General features: G+C 37.6%; 1 protein-coding gene across 2 annotated transcripts in view; it reads right to left on the reverse strand.

Moving 5' to 3' along the window:
- Positions 1-24,394, reverse strand: part of CLCN3 (chloride voltage-gated channel 3) — a 97,022-nt gene that overhangs the window by 63,137 nt on the left and 9,491 nt on the right. For both annotated transcript variants that reach the window (XM_047856181.1, XM_047856178.1), the window contains exon 2: positions 21,564-21,739. In XM_047856181.1, the coding sequence (XP_047712137.1) occupies positions 21,564-21,723 (160 nt within the window). In that variant the 5' untranslated portion in view covers positions 21,724-21,739. The remainder of the gene's footprint in view (positions 1-21,563; positions 21,740-24,394) is intronic.

Raw genomic sequence — 24,394 nt, forward strand, 5'->3', positions numbered from 1 at the left:
GAGCAAAAATTTACAGAATGACAAGTGGTAGATTAGTCTACAAACACGGTGAAAATTTTTAATACATCACTGTCAAATACCTATAGAAATAAACAAGGAGAAAAATCAATAGGGAAACTAGAGACTTCAAAGGTAGAGTACCAAATTTTACCTGATGGACGCATAGAGAAAAACATTAACCAAACACTTCACATTATACACTCTTCTATAACATGGGTGGAACACGGACAAAAATAGACTTTTTACTGGTCCACAATGCAAGCCTCAAAAAATTTCAATACACTGATAAGACACAATGTATATTCTTTGACAACAATGTTCTAAGTCAATTTGAAACAACCAGAAATTCCTCATGTTTGGAAATCATGAACTATATTTCTAAATAACCTGTAAGTCAAAATAGGTATCACTGTGGAAGTTAGAAATGATTTTTAATTTGTGATAATGATAATGAAGGCATATGACATGGTGATAAAAACTGTATTGGGAGAGACATTTAGAGCTTTAAATGTATTCACCTGAACAGAAGAAGCTTAAAATTAAGAAGCTAACCTTATTTCAAGAAGCTAGGGGGAAAAATACAGCAAAATAAACCCAAAGAAAGTAGAACAAAATATGATCAGAAATTAATAAAGCAGAAAAATACAAATAGAAAAACGCAACAAAGGCAAAGCTAGTCCATTGGAAAGACTAATGACTGATGAATCTGCAGTGACAATGATTAATAAGGTGAAATGGGAAAGAGGATAAGGAAGGGGAAAGGAGGGAAGAACTCTCTCAATGAGAGCACAAATAACCATGATCAGGAAGAAAAAGAAGACAAGACTATGGAAACTGCAGGCAATCAAATGACTTTATGCCTTTTTAAATTTTTTAAAAAGAAGGTAAATTTTGAAAAAAAATACAACTTACCAAACTAATCTAGAAAGAAACAAAATAAGAATAGTGCTATTAACTATTAAGGAATTTGAAATATTAATTTAAAACCTTCCTATAAAGAAAATTCTAAGCCTAGAGTTTCTTTGGCAAATTCTACCAATATTTAGGAAGAAATAATGTCCTCCTTTTATAAACACTTCAGAGACTGGAAGAAGGGGTCATCATTTACAACTCACTTTATAAGGGAAATAGATAGAATCTTAATACCAAAATGAGAACAGTATGAGAAAGGAAAGCTACCAGCAATCTGTTATGAACAGATGCAAAAATCCTAAACAAAAGTAAACCAAATCCAGCAATTTGTACATTAAAAAAAAAATCCAAAAGAATACACTAAAATATCAATGATCTAATTGAGTCCATACAAGGAATGCAAGTTGATTTAAGCATCTGAAAATCAACTGTTTATTAATAGATAAAGAGGAGATATAAATCAAATGATCATCTCAAAAAACGGAAGGAAAATGACAAATTCAACAACCAATCATGATTTTACATTGTGTACTCTTTAAAAAAATTTGTTTTTGACGTTTATTCATTTTTGAGAGACAGAGCATGAGTGGGGAAGGGGCTGAAAGAGAGGGAGACACAGAATCCGAAGCAGGCTCCAGGTGCTCAGCTGTCAGCACAGAGCCTGACGTGGGGCTTGAACTCACGAACTGCAAGATCATGACCTGAGCCAAAGTCGGACATTCAACTGACTGAGCCACCGAGGCACCCCTACATTGTGTACTCTTAAATCAACTAGGAATAGATGTTGACCTGTTTAATCTAATGAGAGATAACACAAAAATCCAAATTAGCATCATACTTAAATTAAACTTAAGTAAATCATACTTAAGCACCATACTTAATGGTGAAACTTCAGGATCAAAACAAGACAAAAGACACTGGCAATCACTATTTCCATACAACAGTTTACTAGAGACTAGAGGTCCTAGCCAGTGCAGTTAAGCAAGGGGAAAGGAAAGGATAACACTATAAAGATTAGCAAGAAACAACATGGTCCTTATTTGCCAATGGTATGACTATAATCTTAAAAGACATCACAGGGGTGCCTGGATGGTTTGGCTGGTTAAGTGTCCGACTCTTAATTTTGGCTCAGGTCATGATCTCAGTTTGTGAGATCAGGTCCCATGTTGGGTTCTGCACTGACAGCAAGGAGCCTGCATGGGATTCTCTCTCTCCCTCTCTTTGCCCCTCAATTCATTCTCTCTCTCTCTCTCTCTCAAAAAGAAGGCTAGACAAATAAATCATTACAATTAGAGTTAAAAATCAATATTCAAAAAACTAAATTTCAAAATATACCAGCAGACAGAATATATTTTTTAAAATGTTTATTTTTGAGAGAGCATGAGCAAGGGAGGGGCAGAGAGAAAAGGAGACAGAGGATCCAAAGCAGGCTCTGTGCTGACAGCATTGAGCCCAACTGAGGTGGGGAGGGGTTCAAACTCAAACTGTGAGATCATGACTTAAGCCGAAGTTGGACGCTCAACCGACTGAGCCAGCCAGGTGCCCCCAGCAAATAGAATATTAAAATAAAAACAGCATTAAATAGCAGTAATATTAAAAAAGAAAATCCAGGAACGAGTGTAACAAAGACAAAAGTCACTAGGAATGACTAAAAACCTCATTGGAAAACATTTAAAAAGACTCAAGTATACAGAGAAGTATACCATGTTCATGAGTCAGATTCAAACTGATCTACAGACTCAATTAAATGCCAATCAAAACCTGAGGATTTACCTCCATTTTACCTTAGTCTATACTTTCTAGCAAGTTCTTTCTAGCTTACCTTTCAACTCAGACAAAAGACCCAAAGGGCAAACCATCCTGTGATGGGAACTGAAACTACCCCTCAAGGAATAACAACTGCCCTGACACCAGCAAGACCCCTCATAATTGACATGAAGGCAATGACTGATCTGACCTTTACTGCCCACCTGCTTATACCCACCAACCTTTGTCCCCACATTTTCCTTATATAAACCTAGAAGTATTTTCAGCACTTTGGAGACAGTCTTTGAAATGCTAGTCCGTTGTCTTCCCAGTGTTGCCTCGCTGAAATAAACTCCTTTCTTGTTTCACCATCACTGGTCTGTCTCTGAATTATGTCAGCAGTGAGTGGCCAAACCTGGTCTGTTTGGAAACTCTGGAGCCAGGTGCTCTTGCACCCTGTTACAAACCCAACAGGCTTTTTTTTTTTTTTTTAATGACAAATCATGCTAAAATTTACCTGGAAATAAAAAGGCCCAAGAATAATCAAGACAATCTTAACAATAAAGTGAGAGTATATGCTTTACCAGATACTGAGACCATTTTAATCACAGTAACATTATAAACAGAATGCTTTTGGCATAAAGCTAAAACAAAACAAAGCCACTCACACAGAACAGAGTCAAGAAATAGATCCTCCTATATATGAACCTTAATATATTCTTAGGGGTGGCCCTACAGAAGAATAGATAAAAAATGATTTTCTTAGTAACTGGCATTAGGACAGCTGGTTGTGTATATGGACAAAAAAAATTAAATACACCCTAATCCATTCACACACACACACACACACACACACACACCCCACTCAGGTGATTATAGACTCAAGTGAGAAAGGCAAATAAAACTCTTACAAAATGATGTAAGAAAATATATTCATAACCTCAGTGGAGGGAAATTTTTCTTAAGACACAAAAAGCATCAGCCATAAAGCAAAAGATCAACACAGAGGACATTATAAGAACATTTGCTCTTAATTTGTCCATCATAATGCTACAGACTGAATGTCTGTAACCCACCAAAATTTATATGTTGATGGTTAATCCCCAGTTGATGTTATTTGGAGGTAGGTCCTTTGGGAGGTGATTAGGTCATGAAGGTATTCAGGAATGGAATTAGTGTCCTCACAAAGAGACTCCAGAGAGTTCCCTCAAGGACACAACAAAAAGATGGCAGACTGTGAACCAGAAGCAGCCCCTCCTCAACAGACATCCAGTCTGTCTGTCCTTGCTCTTGGACTTTCCAGCCTCCAAAACTGTGAGCAATACACAGAACTGAAAACCACATTTGTTGCTCAAGCCACCCAATCTATAGTACTTTTGTTATAGCAGCCCAAATAGACTATAACAGAAAATGAAACAGGACCCACAGAATATGAGATATTTTTAACAATATGACCAACAAAAAGCTTATATATAGAAAATAAAGAACTTTTACAAATCTCTCAGGCACATCAATAGAAAAACAGGCAAATGACTTAAATAGGTCTTCAAACAAAATTTTAAATAGCCAATTAGCATGAAAAATTGCTCAATCTCCTCGGCAACCAAGGAAGTGCAAATTAAAACCACAAGCAGAGGGACACCTGGGTGGCTCACTTGGTTGAGTGCCCAACTCTTGATTTCAGCTCAGATCATGATCTCACGGTTTGTGAGTTTGAGCCCCGTATCAGGCTCTGCACTGATGGCATGGAGCCTGCTTGGGATTCTCTCTCTCCCCTTCTCTCTGCCCCTCCCCTACTCATATGCACTCTGTCTCTCAAAATAAATAAACATAAAAAAAAACACACACACAACCAGAATCTATTACACAGCCAACAGATGGACAGAATTAAAAGTGTGACAATATCAAGAGGTTGAGGAATGTGGAGCAAAGGAAGCTTTCATACACATTTAACTTGAGTGTAAGCTGGAACACCACTATGGAAAGCATAACCTATGCCCCAAAAGGTTCACTCCAAATGAAATTTATGCACATATTCACCAGGATGAATGCAAAATATTCAATGTAGCACTGCTTACACATGCCAAAAACTGCTGATAATTCAAAGACCCATCAATATTAAAATAAACAGGTAAGCTGGTATATTCATAAAAAAGAATAAGATAGTCTAGAGCAACACTGCAACAAACACCTACTGCATATAATACAAAAGAATCTTGAAAAGCACATTGAATAAACACAAGCAAGAAATACATACTGTATGATTTATTTTATTAACTTAAATCATCTATAATTTTCTAAAACAGACAACGCTAGGGGCACCTGGGTGGCTCAGTCGGTTGAGCATCCAACTTTGGCTCAGGTCATGATCTCACAGTTTGTGGGTTCAAGCCCTGCATCAGGCTCTGTGCTGACCACTTGCTCAGAGCCTGGAGGCTGCTTCAGATTCTGTGTCTCCTTCTCTCTCTGCCCCTCCCCCGTTCATGCTCTGTCTCTCTCTGTCCCAAAAATAAAATTAAAAAAATGTTGAAAAAAAAAATTAAAAAAAAAAAAATTTTTTAATAAAAAATTAAAAAAAAAATAAAACAGACAATGCTAAATTGTCATTTTAAGGATGCATACTTAAATTATCAAGCCATAAAGTAAAGCAAAAAAAAAAAAAAGTAACTAGACAAAGAGAAAATGGCATTTATCTCTAAGGAAAGGAAAAGAGTTGTGATTGGGAAGGTACCCACAGGAGGCTTCTGAAGTATAGTAATGCTTTATTTTCTTAACCTGGTTGTGCTGTAAAAGTGCCTGCTTTGTGATAACTCATTAAGCTGTGTAATTATGCCTTTATGCATTGTTCTGATATGTGTTACATTTCACAATTCAAAAGTCTTTGAGTTAGAAATTTATCCTACCTTTAATTCTATTATGATCTAACATGGATTTATTATTCTTTTTTCCTTCCCTACCCTAAGCCACTCTACTCTAATCTTATTTACAGTCTCGATTAGTTACAGAAAACAAGTTTGGAAGTGTCTACACTGACTTTTCTTTGTTCTAAGCACAGCTTCTCCCAAGGAATTTCCTCTAAATGACAGTAGTTTGGAACTGTTTAAACAGATCCGTAGACTCCCCATGATTTTATGTATTTACTTCTGTGTATGATCTTACAGGCTTAGCTCATAACTTCTGAAAGCTTTTTCAAGTAGAATTCTTAATTGGAACCACGACACAAAATATGATTTAACCAACTCTTTTCTCAATTCTCCCCAAATCACTTCGTAGGTAACATTCTACATGCACAGGAGAAATGTTAATTTATTACATCATGTCATTGTGAGAGAGGTAGAATACACACACAAAAACTATTTACTGACTTGGGGAGCCTGGGTGGCTCAGTCAGTTAAGCGTCTGACTCTTGATTTTGGCTCAGGCCATGATCTCACCATTTGAGAGATTATGAGCAGAGCCCCATGTCTGGCTCTCCGCTGACAGCACAGAGCCTGCTTGGGATCCTTTCTCCCTCTCTCTCTGCCCCTCCCCCATGTGTGTGCGTGCTCTCTCTTTCAAAATAAATGAACATTTTAAAAAAAATTATTCACTGACTTAATTTCAGTTAACTTTCTGTGAACTTCTTAAATAGTTTTGTGGGTTTTGGGGGGGGTTGTTGTTTTTTGATGTTGTTTGTTTTTGCAGAGCAATGACAGTAATTGTAGGGGATTTCTGGGGTATAAATCATCAGGTTCTATATTATCATCAAAACTAAGCTCACTTCTTTCCAATGATCTTTGGGATAAGTCAGTGCTTGACTAGCTTTCCATTGGTATTTTAGACTATTTTTATCAAAATATCACTTTATAGTACCAAGTTATTTTTCTCTGTTCGTTAGTAACATCTTGAATTATAGCACTTCATAAACTTAGTATGGGCTAGTTTTCCCCAAATGCGCTACCTTGCTTTTACACAAATACACAAACTAGGGAGGTCCCTTAGTCCACACACATTAGTTAGGTGAAGTAGACTGCTCTAACTGAAGTGACCTGGAGATAGAGGTGAAGAAAATGTTTACAAGGTAGTTGGCAACAGAACATAGTGTCAAATTTATTAAGAATATGACACTACTTGAATAGGCATCATATGAACCTCAGAATTATTTATTTCTGAAATTCTCAGTAGACCATTTGAAAGAGTTTTTTACCTTTTTCCAATAGACAGCTATTAAATGGTAGTGGTAGCATTTTATTAACTTAATTTTAAGAATTTCTAAAACATCTTTACCAAGAAGATTCACGATATAACCATTTCGTGCTTTTTAAAGGATTAATAGTTAAATGTTGCCAAATCAAATTTAGAGCCAAGTGCCTCACTATTAGAATAATGCCATCAACGTTATCAGTAGGTACATGCCAGAGAAAACAGTAAGACTAAAATCAACTTATCTACTAAAGACAACATGCACAAACATAATCTTTGAAACATTGTAGCAAAGTCACATCATCCTAATTCAGCACACATTTCTTGGATTTCTGAGTTCTACCACAACTTTACACTCAGTAATTTCTTTTTGCCTATAAATCCACATACAAGGATACAATATTTACTAAAAAACTACTCTACGTCAGGCTCTGGGCTGATGGCTCAGAGCCTGGAGCCTGCTTCCGATTCTGTGTCTCCCTCTCTCTCTGCCCCTCCCCCGTTCATGCTCTGTCTCTCTCTGTCCCAAAAATAAATAAACGTTGAAAAAAAAAAATTAAAAAAAAAAAACTACTCTTGGATTATTTTATTAATAATGTTTTCTACCTGCAGTTGATATCAAAGAATTTCATTATTCTTATTCACAGAAAGCAACCAACTCTAGCTTAGCAGCATTCAGACTTTTTATCTTAGGAACAATGTACCCACGAATTTTCAAAACTTTATATTCACTACACATTGACAGATAAAATAAATACCCTCCTCCCAGTAACTTTTTTCTAGGAATTTAGAATACATTTGTGTATTCAAATATCTTTCAATGGTTAAAAACCACTAAGATAAACTTTTGCACCATAAGGCAATGCACTTAATATTAACTGAAAAACTTCCCACCTAGTAGATGACATTACTAGCTTCATATGCTAGAAATTTCTAACCCTCCCTTTTACCCACCTCCAACCACCACCCAATAATCAGTATGTCTGTTGATTTTACTTCTAAATCTACTTTGAATCAGTCTCTCCATCTGTCACTATGCCAGTCAGACACCGTCATCCCTCTTCTGAGGGATTCCCTCTTCTACCTCCCTACTCTCAATACCTACCAATCCATTTGCTCACACAGCTGTTGAATGATATTTTAAAAATACAAAGACCGGGGTGCCTTGGTGGCTCCGTCGACTCTTGATTTCGGCTCAGGTCATGATCTCCCGTTTCATGAGACTGAGCTCCATGCCCCACGTTGGGCTCTGCACTGACAGCACGGAGCCTGCTTAAAGTTCTCCCCTCTCTCTCTGCCCCTCCCCTGCTTGTGCACCCTCTCTCTCCTCAAAATAAATAAATAAACTTAAAAAATAAAATAAAATAAATTACAAAGATCATATTACTCCTCTGCTTCAAAACCCTTCAATGGTTTCATATCACTCTCAGGAAAAAGTCCCAAAACTTTAAATGCATATTTCAACCTTGCTTAACTACCCCATCAGGCACATCCTGCTATTTTCCAGATCTTATTCTCCATACTCCAACCATCATGCATTCTCAAGCTCAGGCTCCTTCTTCCCTGAAGGTTTTCTCACAAGCAGTTCCCTCTACCTGTAACAGTCCCCTGTAGCCAACCTGCCAGCACCCACAAATCACCTCTTCCCCTTCACCTGTCAGACTTCTCATTTTTCAGTTCTTACCTTAAGTGACACATCTTAGCTTTCCTCACTTACGTGTTCTCACACCTACACCTCCTCTTTACAGCACTTACCATAACACAACTGTAATTGTTTCTTCTGCAATTATTGTTTATTTCAATGGTACTCTCATTGGAGTACAAACTCCTTAAATGAAAGTCTCATATCATTCTTGTTCATTGCTCTATCCCAAGCATCTAGAATCGTATCTGGCCCAAAAGGAGCCTAATAATTATTGTTGAATGCAATATGCACAGAATTGAGTCCAGAAAAAAAATACCAAAATTATCAGTTATCTATGGGTAGCAGGATTATGAATGAATTTCATTTACAACCTTATATCTTCATCATTCACATTTTCTATAATAATCACATTTTGCTTTTATTATTTAAAAGTTAACTCTTCCCAATTCACTTTTTAAAATAAACCTTCTTTTGGACTAATTTCAGATTTACAAAAAATCAGTACCAAGAGGTCACAAATACCTCCCATTCAGCTTCCTCAACTGTTAACATCTTATACTTATTTTCATGATACATTTATCTAAACTAAGAAACTGACAATGATACATCACTATTAAGTGAACTCCAGACCTTATTTAAATTTTACCAGTTTTTTTATTAATGTCCTCTTTCTATTCCAGGTTTCAAACCAGGATACCACAATGTATGTTAACACATATTCCTAACGTTAACTTATCTTCCTAAATTGGTATATGACTATTTCTCAGGCTTTCCTCATTTTTCATGACCTTGACTGGTTAAGTATCCTGCAAAATATCCCCTCAGTCCAGGTTTGTCTATTGTTTCTCTTGTAGGTAGAGTTATAGGTCTTTGAAAAGAATTATCACAAAGGTGAAGTGCTCTTCCTATCACATATTAGGGGTATGTAATATCCATATGACATCATCAGTGATATTAACCTTCATCACTTGGTTACAATAGTGTTTGCCACGTTTCTCCACTGCAAAGTTACTATTTTTCCCTTCTTTCCTATTCTATTCTTCAGAAGTAAGTCACTAAGTCTAGCCCACCCTTAAGGGAGAAGGAGTTAGGAAATAAACTCCTCCTCCATGAGGGTAGAATATTTACATAAATTATTTAAAATTCTTTTTTTTTTTTTTAAGTTTATTTTCATTTGTTTGGAGAGAGACAGAGACCGTGCAAGTTGAGGGAGGGCAGAGAGAGAGGGAGATGGAGAATCCCAAGCAGGCTCTGCAACGTCAGCACAGAGCCCGATGCAGAACTTACACTCACAAAACTGTGAGATCATGACCTGAGCCAAAACCAAGAGTCCGATGCTCAACTGACTGAGCCACCCAGGAGCCCCTATTTGGAATTCTTCTACAAGGGAGACTTGTCTCTTTTCCTCCATTTATTTATCATTTATATCAGTTTATATCATTTGTGTCATACGTATGTGCTCATTTATATTTATTTTACACTTTGGTTATATTCCAATTGTACATTATTTTGTTGCTCAAATTGTTCCAGTTTCAACCATTTAGAGTTCTTTCAAATTAGTTCCTGTGTTCTCTGGACAATCCCTCATCCCTTTGTTTTTTGAGCACTTCCTTACTTCTGGTACTACACATAATCTGGGCTCATCGTGTATATTCCCTGCTCAGTTCTAGGTCACCATCTCTCCAAGGCAATCCATTACTAAGTCCTGAAGTTAATCATTTACGATTTTTATGAACCCAGACTAATCTATCTGCATGTCATGATGCAATCTGATAGCTGACAAAGTATAAGCAAGTGTAAACTTTGAGTACCCAAGCCAAAATCGCCACAAAGGACTCTCATACATAATAGCAACACTTCTGCCATTTCTTTTACTATATTCTTTGGTTTCCAAAACTGAGCTGAGTTGGGTAGGTAGAATGTCTTACATTCATTTTTCAAGTAAGAAAACTGAGAAACAGAAGTGATGACAGAGGTGCCTGGGTGGCTTTGTCAGTTAACCATCTGACTCTTGATTTCGGCTGAGGTCATTATCTCACAGTTCACGGGTTCTAGCCGCACATCAGGCTCCACACTGACAGTGCAGAGCCCGCTTCCAATCCTCTGTCCCCCCTCTCTCTCTCTTCCCCTTTCTCCCCATTCTCACTTGTTCTCTCTCTCAAAAATAAACATTAAAAAACAAAATAAAACCAAAACAGCAACCTTTTAATGAGCTTCTGCTGTGTGCATGCCAATATATTAGGTGTTGTAAGAAGGGAGGATAAAATAGGGCACCTGGTTGAGCGTCCAACTTCTGCTCAGGTCATGATCTCACAGTTTAGGAGTTTAAGCCTTGCATCAGGTTCTCTGGCAGCACAGAGTCTGCTTGAGATCCTCTCTCTCCCCCTTCTCTCTCTGCACCTCCCCGCTTCATGCTCTCTCTCTCTCAAAAATAAGCATTAAAAATATTTTTTTAAAAAGAAGAGAGGATAAGATAAACAGCACCTGTGGCTGCCCATGATATACTAATATCCCCTCCTCACAAAAATTTAGAAATAAGGAAAATAAGATTGCTCATCAAGAGTTAAAATATGTAGGGGCACCTGGGTGGCTCAGGTGGTTGAGCAGCCAACTCTTAATTTTGGCTCAGGTCATGATCCCAGGGTCATGAGATAGAGCCCCATGGCATGTTCTGCACACACACGCTCTTTCTCTCTCTCTCCAAAAAAAAAAATTTTTAAGTTAAAATATGTTAATCAATACATAATGAATCATCTCTAAACAAAACCATGCAGACAGAAAAATAAACGATAAAATCAACAAGATTTACTAGGACAATTATACTGGAAAAAAGTACAGCTTAACCTAGGAGGAAAGCAGACTGTAAAGAAAAAGACAAGGAAAGTCAAGAAAGCAAACACAGTATAAGCAATACAATTTACTACATAGGTGGGGCCCCTAGCCCAAACCTGAGAAGTCTGGTAAGGCTTTCCAGAGGGAGTGAGTTCTAATGTTAGAACCAAAGTACAAGTAATAATTGGTAAATGGGCAAAGGAAACATCTACAAAGACCTAGAGATATGACAGCCAGACACAAGACCAACCGTAACATTTACAAGGCCCAGAGCAAGAGTACAAAGGAAGACTCATTTGCTGTATGACTAAATATTTAAAAGTCATAAACCAAGCTAACAAACTATTAAAGAAGTATGTTCTATCCTCCTACATAGACAAGTACACTTTATAATGACCTAGAAACTTCAGCTCAGTTTTATAAATCTGCAGCCAAACTAGTGACAATTGGAAAACACTGCAAAGCATGCAGAAAAATTAAAAGCACCCAAATTCCATCACCAAGAGAAAATTCATTATTTTGATGTATTTCCCTCCAAAGTTTGTGTCTACATGTGTATATAATATTTTAAGAGAAAAGACATCACATTATATACATGGATTCTGCCCTTTTAATATAAGCCCTTCCACTCTTATAGCTTATATAATACAACAAATTACCTTATTCAGTTACTCAATGTGTGTTTTAGAGCTGGCTTATCTTAAAAGTTCTCAGTGTGTAGTCAAGTGTGTTCTATAGACCCAGGAAGATCCCCAAGATCTTTTTCAGGAGGTTTATAAGGCTGAAACATTTTCATAATAATATATGTATTAATATTTAAATGAAACATTTGTATCAGTTTCCTACTGCTAATGTAACAAATTACCACAAACTTTGTGGTTTAAAACAATACTTTATTCTGTTATAGGTCTGAAAGTCAGAAGTCTAAAATCAAGGATCTGCTGAGCTATGTAGCTTCTGGAGGCACCATTAGTATAGACAATTATTTATGATATTCTGGAATTTTAGAGTATCCTGGGTAGATGGGTTGTATAGAAGGTTCCAGAAGTCATCAACATGTGTGCGTGTGTGTGCACCTGTGTGTGTATTTACTTTTAATTAATTTATTTATTTCGTTGAGGGTTTCGTATACATTAGATAACAACGACTTTAGAATTATCTTTTGGAATTGTAACAGAGCTATTTATTTATTTACATTCAGCTAGTCTTCCTTCAGAAACTGAAGGACCTAAACAAAGCCTAAGACTGAATAGAAAGCACTAGAATGCCTCTTAATGAAAAGTGAAGGTTGGGCATCTTTTCTGAAAATATTTTGTACCTCCCCCAGAAGATTAAGCCCAATATACAATATATCCAAAGGGAAAAGAACACGGAAGAAAACAGAAATAGCTACCATACGCTGAGTTCTTACCATGAGCTACTTACTATGCTAACGATCCTATACACATTATTTATGTGCTAAGGTTTCCACATACACTTAGTTCTCAGAGCAATCATTTAGTGAGTACTACTGTTCTTCAAAGAGGGAAAAACAAAGGCATAGAGAGGCTAAGTGACTTGCAGAGACAGTAACTGGCAGAGCCAGGATGTAAACTCAGGTCTACAACCTAAAAGTCACTGAACATAACAGATTTTTATTCAACACGTATGCCAGAACATCAGTACTCTCCAGTGATTAACTATTCTTTTGGTATACTAAAAAGTCATAAAAGAATATTTAATAACCAACTGCTTGTCAACTTCCATGCTGCCCAGATACTGAGCAGACACAGAAATAAATAAGCTCTTCTCTCTGACATCTGCCCTAGCCCCTGAGAATAGATCATGGCTTCCACCTCTTGTAGGATGTTCCCCCTCCAACCACTGTTAACAGGACCACGCTAGCTATGCTGAAAGAAAGGATATCACTACCTTACCAAAGGACATTCACTGTCTCAGAACATAATACCTTTTCTTAATGCTGAGACTTCATGTATTATCTCTCCTTCTAGAACACTCTATGCAATTCTAAAGGGGTGTCAAAATAATATCCTTTTTCTTTGAAGTGTAACATCTAAAATCTGTACCACCCAATTTAACACTTAGTTGCTGTCAACTGTTGTTCCATATCTGGTACCTTCAACTATACTAACCTCGAGGACAGAATCTACATGGAAAACAACAATGACTGCTTACCCTAGAATACTCCAATTTCAATGTTTTTATTTATTTATTATTTTTTTGAGACAGAGAGACAGAGTATGAGCAGGGGAGGGGCGGAGAGAGAGGGAGACACAGAATCCGAAGCAGGCTCCAGGCTCTGAGCTGTCAGCACAGAGCCTGACGCGGGGCTCGAACCCACGGACTGTGAGATCATGACCTGAGCTGAAGTCGGAGGCTTAACCGACTGAGCCACCCAGGCGCCCCAGTTTCTTCCTTGCTAACAGAATTTTTATTTTGTTTGGTTGGCAATGTGTCTACTTCCAAGGAACAAATTATGATTGCTCAAACCAGCCAGTAATCCCATTCCTCTTCATCAGTGATCGGTCTATATGTATTGGCATATGACCCAATTGCAGCCAGTGATATAAGAAGTCTACTGATAGAGTTCTAGGAACATTATCTTCTCTAATAAAAAAGAGAACATGGGGCATCTGGGTGGCTCAGTCAGTTAAGCGTCCGACTTTGGCTCAGGTCATGATCTCACAGTTCGTGGGTTCGAGCCCCGCATAGGGCTCTGTGCTGACAGTTCAGAGCCTGGTGCGTACTTCAGATTCTGTGTCTCCCTCTCTCTCTGCACCTACCCCGCTCTACCCTCCTTCCCTCCCTCTCTCTCTTTCTCTCAAATAATAAACATTAAAAAAAAAATTTTTTTTTAATCTTTTTTTATACCTTCACCCCTTCCTTCTTACTTGGTACTCTCTTCTATTGAAAACTACAGATTTGGTACTCTCTCCTATTGAAAACTACAAATAAAGACATCATCAATACTTGATGATAATGTGGAAAGATGGAAAGAGTTAGGTCCTCCTAGGCCATTTTACTTCCCTGAGTTAATCCTCTATCCCACATAAAGGGGCCAAAAAGCTACTTAAATGTAGAAAAATGGGTATGCTATTAAATTTTACCTGATTTTCCAAATTACAAATATAGGTGTTTATCTGGCCTATAACTTCATAATTAAAATTAGGAAAAAACGCATTAGTGATGAAGACAGCAAATGATAAATAATAACAAAATACTGTATTTACTAAAAAAAAAAAAAAAAAAATCAAAGAACACCCAAAACAGCCAGAAAGCATACAGGTGCCAAAATTCTGGGAAAAAAAGTGAAAAAGGTAAACCCAACAGTCTCAACCACTTTTTGCCCTTGAGCCATTTCCTGATTTATAAGTATAGAGACTGAGAACTCCAACAGAAAATGAAAGTGAGGAGCTCTTGCCAGTCTTATGGGGTCAAGTAGACAAAATAGACAAAATTTGAAGTTCAGATTCACCAACGTGCCCTTGAACGTTCCAATATCCTGGAGAAAAGAGTCAGAACAGATCATTCTATAATACTTTTCCCCAAAAATATTTTTGTTCCTAGATTTTGTAAGCAAGAGGCTGAGAATCTAAGCAAAAAGTGGTTAAGAAACTAAAATGATTAGCTAAGCTGTCAGTAGTCTTAAAATGCCAGGGAGATAAAAACTAAATTTCAGCACCCACCAAAGATAAGGAGTCTTGGAAACACACCAAGCTTTCCACTAAAATCCTCAAGGGCTATGCCCTAAAAATAAAGTAAGTCAAAATACAGACTAACTCACAAAAAGTCTGAAACCACACTGCTAATTCTCTTGATCTTTGATGAGATCAATGTAATTTGCTCCTAGTCTACCTGTGTGCCCAGAAAAAAATTAATTACACTATGGTGAAGATATCACCAGCAGCTATAATTTTATGTATACAATATCTAGCATTCAATCAAAAATTACAAAGCACACCTGAAGCTAGAGCCAAAAGACTAGAAAAACAAGGGAAAAAACTGGCAATAGCAACAGACCCAAAGGTCTGTGTAGAATATTCAGATATGGACTTTAAACAAATGATTAATATGTTCCAAAAGAGAATAGAATTTTTCCCAGAGTACAGAAATCTATAAAAACTATCTAATGGAAATGCAGTGATTAAGAAATAACTGATATTCAAAACTTGATAGAAAACAATGAGATACCAACACATACCTGTTACAACAGCTAAAATCTAAACTATTGACAACACCAAATGGTGACATGTATGTGGAGCAACAGGAACTCTCTCATTCACTCCTGGTGGGAATACAAATGGTATAGCCACTTTATTTGTTTTTAATTTATATTTGTTAATGTTTTTATTTTTGAGAGAGAGACAGAGACAGAGCATGAGCAGTGGAGGGGCAGAGACAGAAGGAGACACAGAATCCAAAGCAGCTCCAGGCTCCGAGCTGTCAGCACAGAGCCTGACACGGGGCTTAAACCCACGAACCGCAAGGTCATGATCTGAGTCAAAGTCAGATGCTTAATTGACTGAGCCACTCAGGCGCCCCACTACAGCCACTTTAAAAGACAGTTTGGCAGCTTCTTACAAAACTAAATATACTCTTACCATATGATCTAGTTATTGTTTTGCTTGTATTCAAGAGCTGAAATATCTAAATGAAAAAGAAGATGTAAAGCAAAGAGTATAAAGAGATGCAAGGATCTCAGAGAAAAGATCTAACACATTAAATTGGAGTCCTGAAAGGAGAGGAGAGAGAAAATGGCAGTTACATTTGAGGACACACTGGTCAAAATTATCCAAAGATTAAAAAAAAAAAGGGGGGGGGGGGGGAAGAAAAATCAAGTCACAATTCAGGAGGCTCTAATAACCCCAGCCAGGATAAATACAAAGAAAACCACACTTAAGCAACTTTGGTTAAGCTTCTGAAAGACAAGAAGAAAAGCAACCAAAAGGGGAAAAGAATAAAAATGATAGCTGACCTTTCTTTTTTTTAAAAAAAAATTTTTTTTTCAACGTTTATTTATTTTTTTTGGGACAGAGAGAGAGCATGAACGGGGGAGGGGCAGAGAGAGAGGGAGACACAGAATCGGAAACAGGCTCCAGGCTCTGAGCCATCAGCCCAGAGCCTGACGCGGGGCTCGAACTCACGGACCGCGAGATCGTGACCTGGCGGAAGTCGGACGCTCAACCGACTGCGCCACCCAGGCGCCCCAATAGCTGACCTTTCAAGAGAAATAAAAGAAGGCAAATGATACCAGAATTATATCTCTAAAGTGTTCAAAGAGGCTCAGTCAGTTAAGCTTCCAACTTCGGCTCAGGTCATGATCTCATGGTTCGTGAGTTGGAGCCCTGCATTGGGCTCTGTGCTGACAGCTCAGAACCTGGAGCCTCCTTCAGATTCTGTGTCTCCCTCTCTCTCTGCCCTTCCGTCACTAACGCTCTGTCTCCCTCTGCCTCTCAAAAATAAATAAACATTAAAAATTTTAAGTGTTCAAAGAAAATGACTATACATCTGGAAATATATAACTACAAATATATCTTTTTAAAAAAAATTTTAACGTTTTATTTTATTATTGAGAGACAGAGGGAGACAGAGCATGAGCACGGGAGGGGCAGACAGATGGGGAGACACAGAATCTGAAGCAGGCTCCAGGCTCTGAGCCATCAGCAGAGTCCAATGCAGGGCTCGAACTCAAAAACCGCAAGATCATGACCTGAGCTGAAGTCGGACGCTTAACCGACTGAGCCTCCCAGGAGCCCCGAACCACAAATAAATCTTACAAAAATAAAGAGGAAACAAAAACTTTTGAAACACTGAGTAAATTTATCGCTAGGTTAGTAATGAAAGGAAATATCAATGAGAGTTCTTCAGGAAGAAAGATAACTAACCCAGACAGATATATGAAAATACAGTATAAAATGAAGAGCAATAGAAAAAGTGAAGACGTAGCTAAACTAAGTAGATACTGACATAAAACAATAAATAACATCTTGTGAAGTTTAAAATATACGAAGTGGGGGCGCCTGGGTGGATCAGTCGGTTAAGCATCCAACTGAGGCCCAGGTCATGATCTCGTGGTCTGTGAGTTCCAGCCCCGCGTTGGGCTCTGTGCTGACAGCTCAGAGCCTGGAGCCTGCTTCGGCTTCTGTGTCTCCCTCTCTTTCTGTCCCTCCCCCTCTCATACTCTGTCTGTCTCTCTCTCAAAAATAAATAAACATTAAAAAAATTGTTTTAAATAAAACAAAATATATGAAGAGGGGTGCCTGGGTGGTTCAGTCGGTTGAATGTCTGACTCGTGATTTCGGCTCTGTCATGATCTCACAGTTCAGTTACTGGGTTTGAACCCCATGCCGGCTCTGCATTGACAGCACACAGCCTGCTTGGGATTCTCTGTCTCCCTCTCTCTCCGCCCCTTCCCTGCTTGTTCTCTCAAAAATAAGTAAGCAGAAAACAAATAAATAAAATATATGAAGAATTAAAATAGACAACAACAGAACAAAAAGTGGGAGGGGGATATAATGAGGTAAAATACCCTAAGGTCCTTGCATTTTCCACAAAGTGGTAAAAGTACTAATTTATAGAACTAAAAAGTCAAGAGTGCATGTTATAATCTCTAGAGTAATGCACCAAACAATAATAAGACAGCATGTAACTAACAAAGTACTGGGAGGAACAGAAAGAAATAGAGAAAAAAGAACAACTATGACAAACAGAAAACAATAAAGACAACAGATTTGAACTCAAATATATCAGTGATTACATTAAGTTTGAGTAAACTATATGGACCACAAGTCAATAAAAGACCAATATGAAAAACAAAACTCATATATAAGCTGAGTTTTGGCATAAGAAGAGACAAGAATTTCAATGTAATGGAGTATAAAGTTCAAAAACAGATCTACAGAAACATACCCACTTGATAAAGATGTCACTGCAGTATACAGGAGAATGGAAGTTTTTTCAATAAATGGTGCTGGATCAACTACTCATCCATATGGAAAAAATGAATCTAAACCTTTAACTTACATCATACATAAAAGTTGCAAGGTACATTATAAATCTAAATGTGAAAGACACAGAAAAAAAATAAAACTTCTAGAAGAATATCAGAGAATATATTCATGATCTTGAGGTATGGGAAGAGATTACAAAATAGATTACAAAAAGGACAAAGAATAAAGGAAAAGATTAACTGGATTTCTTTAGAATTTATGGCATCTTCATCAAAAGATTCCATTAAGAATATGAAAAGGCAGGAGCACCTGGGTGGCTTGGTCGGTTAAGCGTCCGACTTTGGCTCAGGTCATGATCTCGCGGTCCGTGAGTTCGAGACCCGCGTCGGACTCTGTGCTGACGGCTCAGAGCCTGGAGCCTGTTTCGGATTCTGTGTCTCCCTCTCTCTCTGACCCTCCCCTGTTCATGCTCTGTCTCTCTCTGTCTCAAAAATAAATAAACGTTAAAAAAAAAAAATGTGAAAAGGCATACCAGAATGAGAGAAGGACATTTGCAATATATATATCTGATAAAGGACTTTTTTTTTAAATTTTTTTTTTTAACGTTTATTTATTTTTGAGACAGTGAGAGACAGCATGAATGGGGGAGGGTCAGAGAGAGAGGGAGACACAGAATCCGAAACAGGCTCCAGGCTCTGAGCCATCAGCCCAGAGCCTGACGCGGGGCTCGAACTCACAGACGGCGAGATCATGACCTGAGCTGAAGTCGGATGCCCAACCAACTGAGCCACCCAGGCGCCCCGCTGATAAAGGACTTTTAATCAGAATGCATAAAGCATTCATAAAATGGGCAAAAATATCAAACTGGCACTTTAAAAGAGGCAGTCTAAAAAACCCATAAACATGCAAAAATGTATTTAACTCATAAGCCTTCAGGGGCACCTGGGTGGCTCAGTCGGTTGAGCATCCGACTTCGGCTCAGGTCATGGTCTCACAGTTGGTGAGTTCGAGCCCCGTGTCGGGCTCTCTGCTGACAGCTTGGAGCCTGGAGCCTGCTTTGGATTCTGCATCTCTCTCCCTCTTTCTCTGCCCCTCCCCTGCTCGTGCTCTCTTTCTCTCTCAAAAATAAATAAACAGGGGCGCCTGGGTGGCTCAGTCGGTTAAGCATCCGACTTCGGCTCAGGTCATGATCTCGCGGTCCGTGAATTCGAGCCCCGCGTCGGGCTCTGTGCTGACAGCTCAGAGCCTGGAGCCTGTTTCGGATTCTGTGTCTCCCTCTCTCTGACCCTCCGCCGTTCATGCTCTGTCTCTGTCTCAAAAATAAATAAATGTTAAATAAATAAAAAAATAAATAAATAAATATTAAAAATTTTTAATTTTTTTAAATAAAAAAATAAACAAATAAACTCAAAAGCCTTCAGATAAATGTAAAATTAAGACCAAAATGTGAGAATACTGCACACACACTAGAATAGCCAATTTTCTTTTTTAACTGAGAATATCAAGTATTGGTGAAAATGTGGAACAACTAGAACTTTCACACACTGCTGGTAGAATGAATATGCTACAACTACTTCGGAACCACCTTTCACAGTATCTAGTAATACTGAAATCCACATACTCTGTCAACTAAGAGTTCCATTCCAAGGTATAAGTCCCAGAGAACTGTGTATATAATGTGCACTAAAATACAGGTAAATGAAAATTCATAAAAGCATTATTACTGAGAGCCAAAATCTGTAAGAAAAAAAACCCTTAAATGTCCACCAACAATATATGATGAACAGAACAAACTGCAGCATGTGTACACAATGATACTATGTGGCACTGAAAATAATCAATTACTGCTATATTCAGCAACATAGATGAATCTCAAAACATAAATTAATGACACCAGACACAAAAGAGTATAAACAGTATAATTCCATTTATATAAATTAAATACCTGTAAAACTAATAGATAGAAGTCAAAATAATAGTCACCTATGAAACTGGAAGGAGGAACAAGGGAGAATTCTGAAGTGGTAATGTTTTATTTATTTTATTTATTTTGTTTGAGAGAGAGACAGAGAGAGAATGCAAGCAGAGGAGAGGAACAGAGGGAGAGAGAATATCTCAAACAGACTCTGTGCTCAGCACAGAGCCCGACCCAGGGATCAATCCCACAACCCTGGGATCATGACCTGAGCCGAAATTAAGAGTCAGCCACTTAACAGACTGAGCCACCCAGGCCTCAGTTATGTTTTATTTTTTAATGAGGGATAGTTATATGTGTATTCACTTTGTAAGATCTCCACGCTTATAATCTGATGATTGTTGTGATGGTTAATTTTACATGTCAACTTCACAGAGCTAAGGGATGCCTAGATAGCTGGTAAAACATTATTTTTATGTGCTCCTGTGAGAGTCTTTCCAGAAGAGATTAGTGTTTGATTCAGTAGACTTAAAAAAGGCACCCTACAATCCAAGTGGGCATCATGCAATCAGTTGAGAATGTGAATAGAACAAAAAGGCAGAGGAAAGGTGATAGTGGTCATTGCTTGACATGGGACATCTATCTTCTGCCTTTGGACATTAACATTTCTGGATGTGGGGCCTTGGTACACACCATTGGCTACCCTGGTTCTCAGGCCTCTGGGTTTAGACTAGAAATACACCAGCTTTCCTGGGCTTCCAATTTGCAGATGACAGATTGTAGAACTCAGCCTCCACAAACATGAGAGGCAATCCTTCATAATAAATCGCTTTCTGGGTGTCTATCCTATTAGGTTCTACTTCCCTGAGGATTCCAATTACAGTTGCATACATCTCCATATTATGTTACATTTAAATTTTTAAGTTTACCCATATACAAGGTTTTCTTTTGGGGATAATGAAAATGTTTTGGAACTAGATAAAAGTGGTAATTGCACAACACTGTGAATGTGTTAAATGCCAATGAACTGAATACTTTTTTTAAGTTTATTTATTTGAAAGAGAGAGAGAGAGTGTGCAAGCAGGGGAAGGACAGAGAGAGAAGAGAGAAAGAATCCCACACAGGCTCCACACTCTCAGCTCGGAGCCAGACATAGGGCTTGAACTCACAAACTGAGATCATGACGTGAGCTGAAACCAAGCATCGGACACTTAAATGAGCCATCCATCCGCCTCTGAAAGCTTTAAAATGGTTACATTATATGAACGAACTCAATTAAAAAATAAAAAAAGCTACCCAAAAACTCAACCTCAATAAAATAATGTATATATTTATTAGTGGACATTACTGCAAACATTAAAAGTTATAATGACAAACTTACCAACTGCTGTGTCACCATCTAACAAATTGTCATCTTCAGAAGTTTGAAAGTCCATAATAACACCTACTCCATCTAAAAGCTCCTCATCACTACTTGCACTTGTTATACTGTTGTAGCTGTTTCTATAGTATCCTCTATGGAACAGCTGCTCAGACTCCATTTAGCTCTCTGATTATCTGAAAAAAGAGGAAAAAGTAGTTTTAACATTTTCCCAGCGTATTATAAAAATCACCTAGTTTAACATAACAAAAAGAAACTTCTGATCTCTGTATTAAAAAAATACTAAGTTCATTCACTGTAACAATAGCTCACTCTACTAAGTCTTTTGGGATGATTTATTAATTCTATTCTCACTATGCAGCTACAAAAAAGAACAAAGAATTTCTTCATGTAGTGATACAAAACAAACTGCAAGATCAGTTGTTAAGTTAAAAAATTACAAAGAAGTGTTTTAGGTATACCACAATATATATGGGGGGGGGCAGTTATCCAAAAAAAGCAGGGGAGAGGGTATGGGAAAGAGGAAGAAAAACAGTACATAATGGCTTGTGGAAATATAGATGATCACTGGAGCGATTTCCAAGAAAAGTTGCCTACAGGAGAAAGGAACAAAATGGCTAAAGTACCAGGTCTAAAAGGCAAATTCTTTGTCTCTTTTGAGTATTTTACTAAATCCAAGTACTAATTTTAAAATGGTGTAATTTGGGGCACCTGGGTGGCTCAGTCAGTTAAGCGTCTGACCTTGGCTCAGGTCACGATCTGATGGTTCATGAGTTTGAGCCCTGCATCAGGCTCTCTGCTGTCAGCACAAAGCCCTGTTTAGATCCTCTGTCCCCCCTGCTCTCTGCCCCTTTCCTGCTCATGCTGATGAATACCTGTGCACTCTCTTGCTCTCAAAAAAAAAAAAAAAAAAAAAAAAAAAAAAATCAAAAAAAAAATATGCTGTAATTGTTTTTAATGTTTATTTTGAGAGAGACAGATAGACAGAGTGTGAGTGGGGAAGGGACAGAGAGAGAGGGAAATACAGAATCTGAAACAGGCTCCAGGCTCTGAGCTGTCAGCACAGAGATCAATGCAGGGCTCGAACTCATGAACCATGAGATCACAACCTGAGCCAAAGTCGGATGCTTAACTGACTGAGCCACCCAGGTGCCCCTAAAATGCTGTAATTTAAATTTTTTTAATATTAATTTCATTCTCCTTTCATTATTTTATTTTTTAATGTTTTTATTTTTAATTTTCGGGAGAGAGAGACACACAGCGTAAGTGGGTTAGGGGCAGACAGAGGAAATATGGAATCTGAAGCCCGTTCCAGGCTCTGAGCCGTCAGCTAGAGCCCAATGTGGGGCTTGAACTCGTGAACTGCAAGATCATGACCTTAGCTGAAGTCGTTCACTCAACCAACTGAGCCATCCAGGCACCCCCTCCTTTTATCATTTTCAAATTTAAATCACAATTTTCATTTTTTCAAAGCAGATAATACTAAACATACTTATGTTTTCATTGTTCTTACTCTAAAAACAGTACTGCTCTTAAGTTGTTTGATTTTTAAAATACATCTACTTACTTGCTCAATATCTAAATGGAGAGTGCAAAACATTACCAATAAACTTGAAAGGTTCATGTGTGGGACTTGAATGATACAGTCATAAAAGCAGTCAAACCAGTAAGCCTTGTAAAACAAGAACTTAATAGGTATGTCGTAATAAGTACATATGAAAATAAAAGATAATGGCACTAAGCATACTCCAATCCTAGTGCTGAATTCTTTCTTTTTTTTAGGTAGGCTCCAAGAGTCACATGCTCTACTAAATGAGCCAGCCAGGTGCCCCTTTAGTGTTGAATTTTAATACTGAAGACTTGAAGTGTTTTAAGACAATCTCTTGTCCTCAGTAAACCGTCCTTCTGCACAGGGAAAAATAAACTCAAAGAGCTATAACAATTAAAATCATTTGTAGAGATTGTACACTTCTTTTGAGAAAAATAAAACATTGCTAAAAAACTATTTTTAACAGATTTGTAAGTTTCCTAACTTCAAGACTACTTTAGAGAGGGTGAAGTTTTGAGAACTCCTTGAGAGCATGTCTCTATTCTCAGCATCTGGCATAGTCATTGGTACATAATATATAAATAATAAATACAAAATGTCAAATTGTTTATTCAGTCAATGAGGTAAAAAAGGTAAAAAACTGAAATGTATTCAGTTTTCAATAAACAAATGCTCTCTACAACAGTACTAATCTGGCCCTGGGAGAATAACCAAAGATTTAGCACATGGATTACAAAGAAAACTTGCATAGTTATTGCTTTGCAACTTCATTAATGTTTTATAGTTATCTCTACCAAAGACAGCCTGTTATAACTTACTGAGATTTGTGTGTACTAATTAAAGCAAGAGTTTTATATCTAAGGTAAATGTTGGAATAGTTTGAAAATAACTATTCATGAGAAGAACTTTGCAGGGTCCATAAGGCAATCAAATTAAATATTGTGGCTCTTGAGTAAATAGCCAAAAGCCTTTTAAAAAAATAAGCATGAATCATTTTAATCTTGATGTATCAAAGCCTGTATGCTAAGATTTTGGAATGAATACAAACATTCTGTTCATTACTTCTTTACCTCATGATCAGACTAGAAGGGCTTAAGACATGTGATAACACACATCAATGAACGTTAGTTAGAGGCTACATATCACTAAGAAATCCCTAAAATAATTAAACATTTCTGTATACTGGGACCTCAATCAGCAATTCCAAGGTATCTCCTTCATTTCCGTAAAAGTCCTCAAAAACCAGTAAGTGATAACTGGAAACTTAACACTTACAAAATGC

The sequence above is a fragment of the Prionailurus viverrinus genome, chromosome B1 (genome assembly GCF_022837055.1).
Source record: "Prionailurus viverrinus isolate Anna chromosome B1, UM_Priviv_1.0, whole genome shotgun sequence".
NCBI lineage: Eukaryota > Metazoa > Chordata > Mammalia > Carnivora > Felidae > Prionailurus > Prionailurus viverrinus.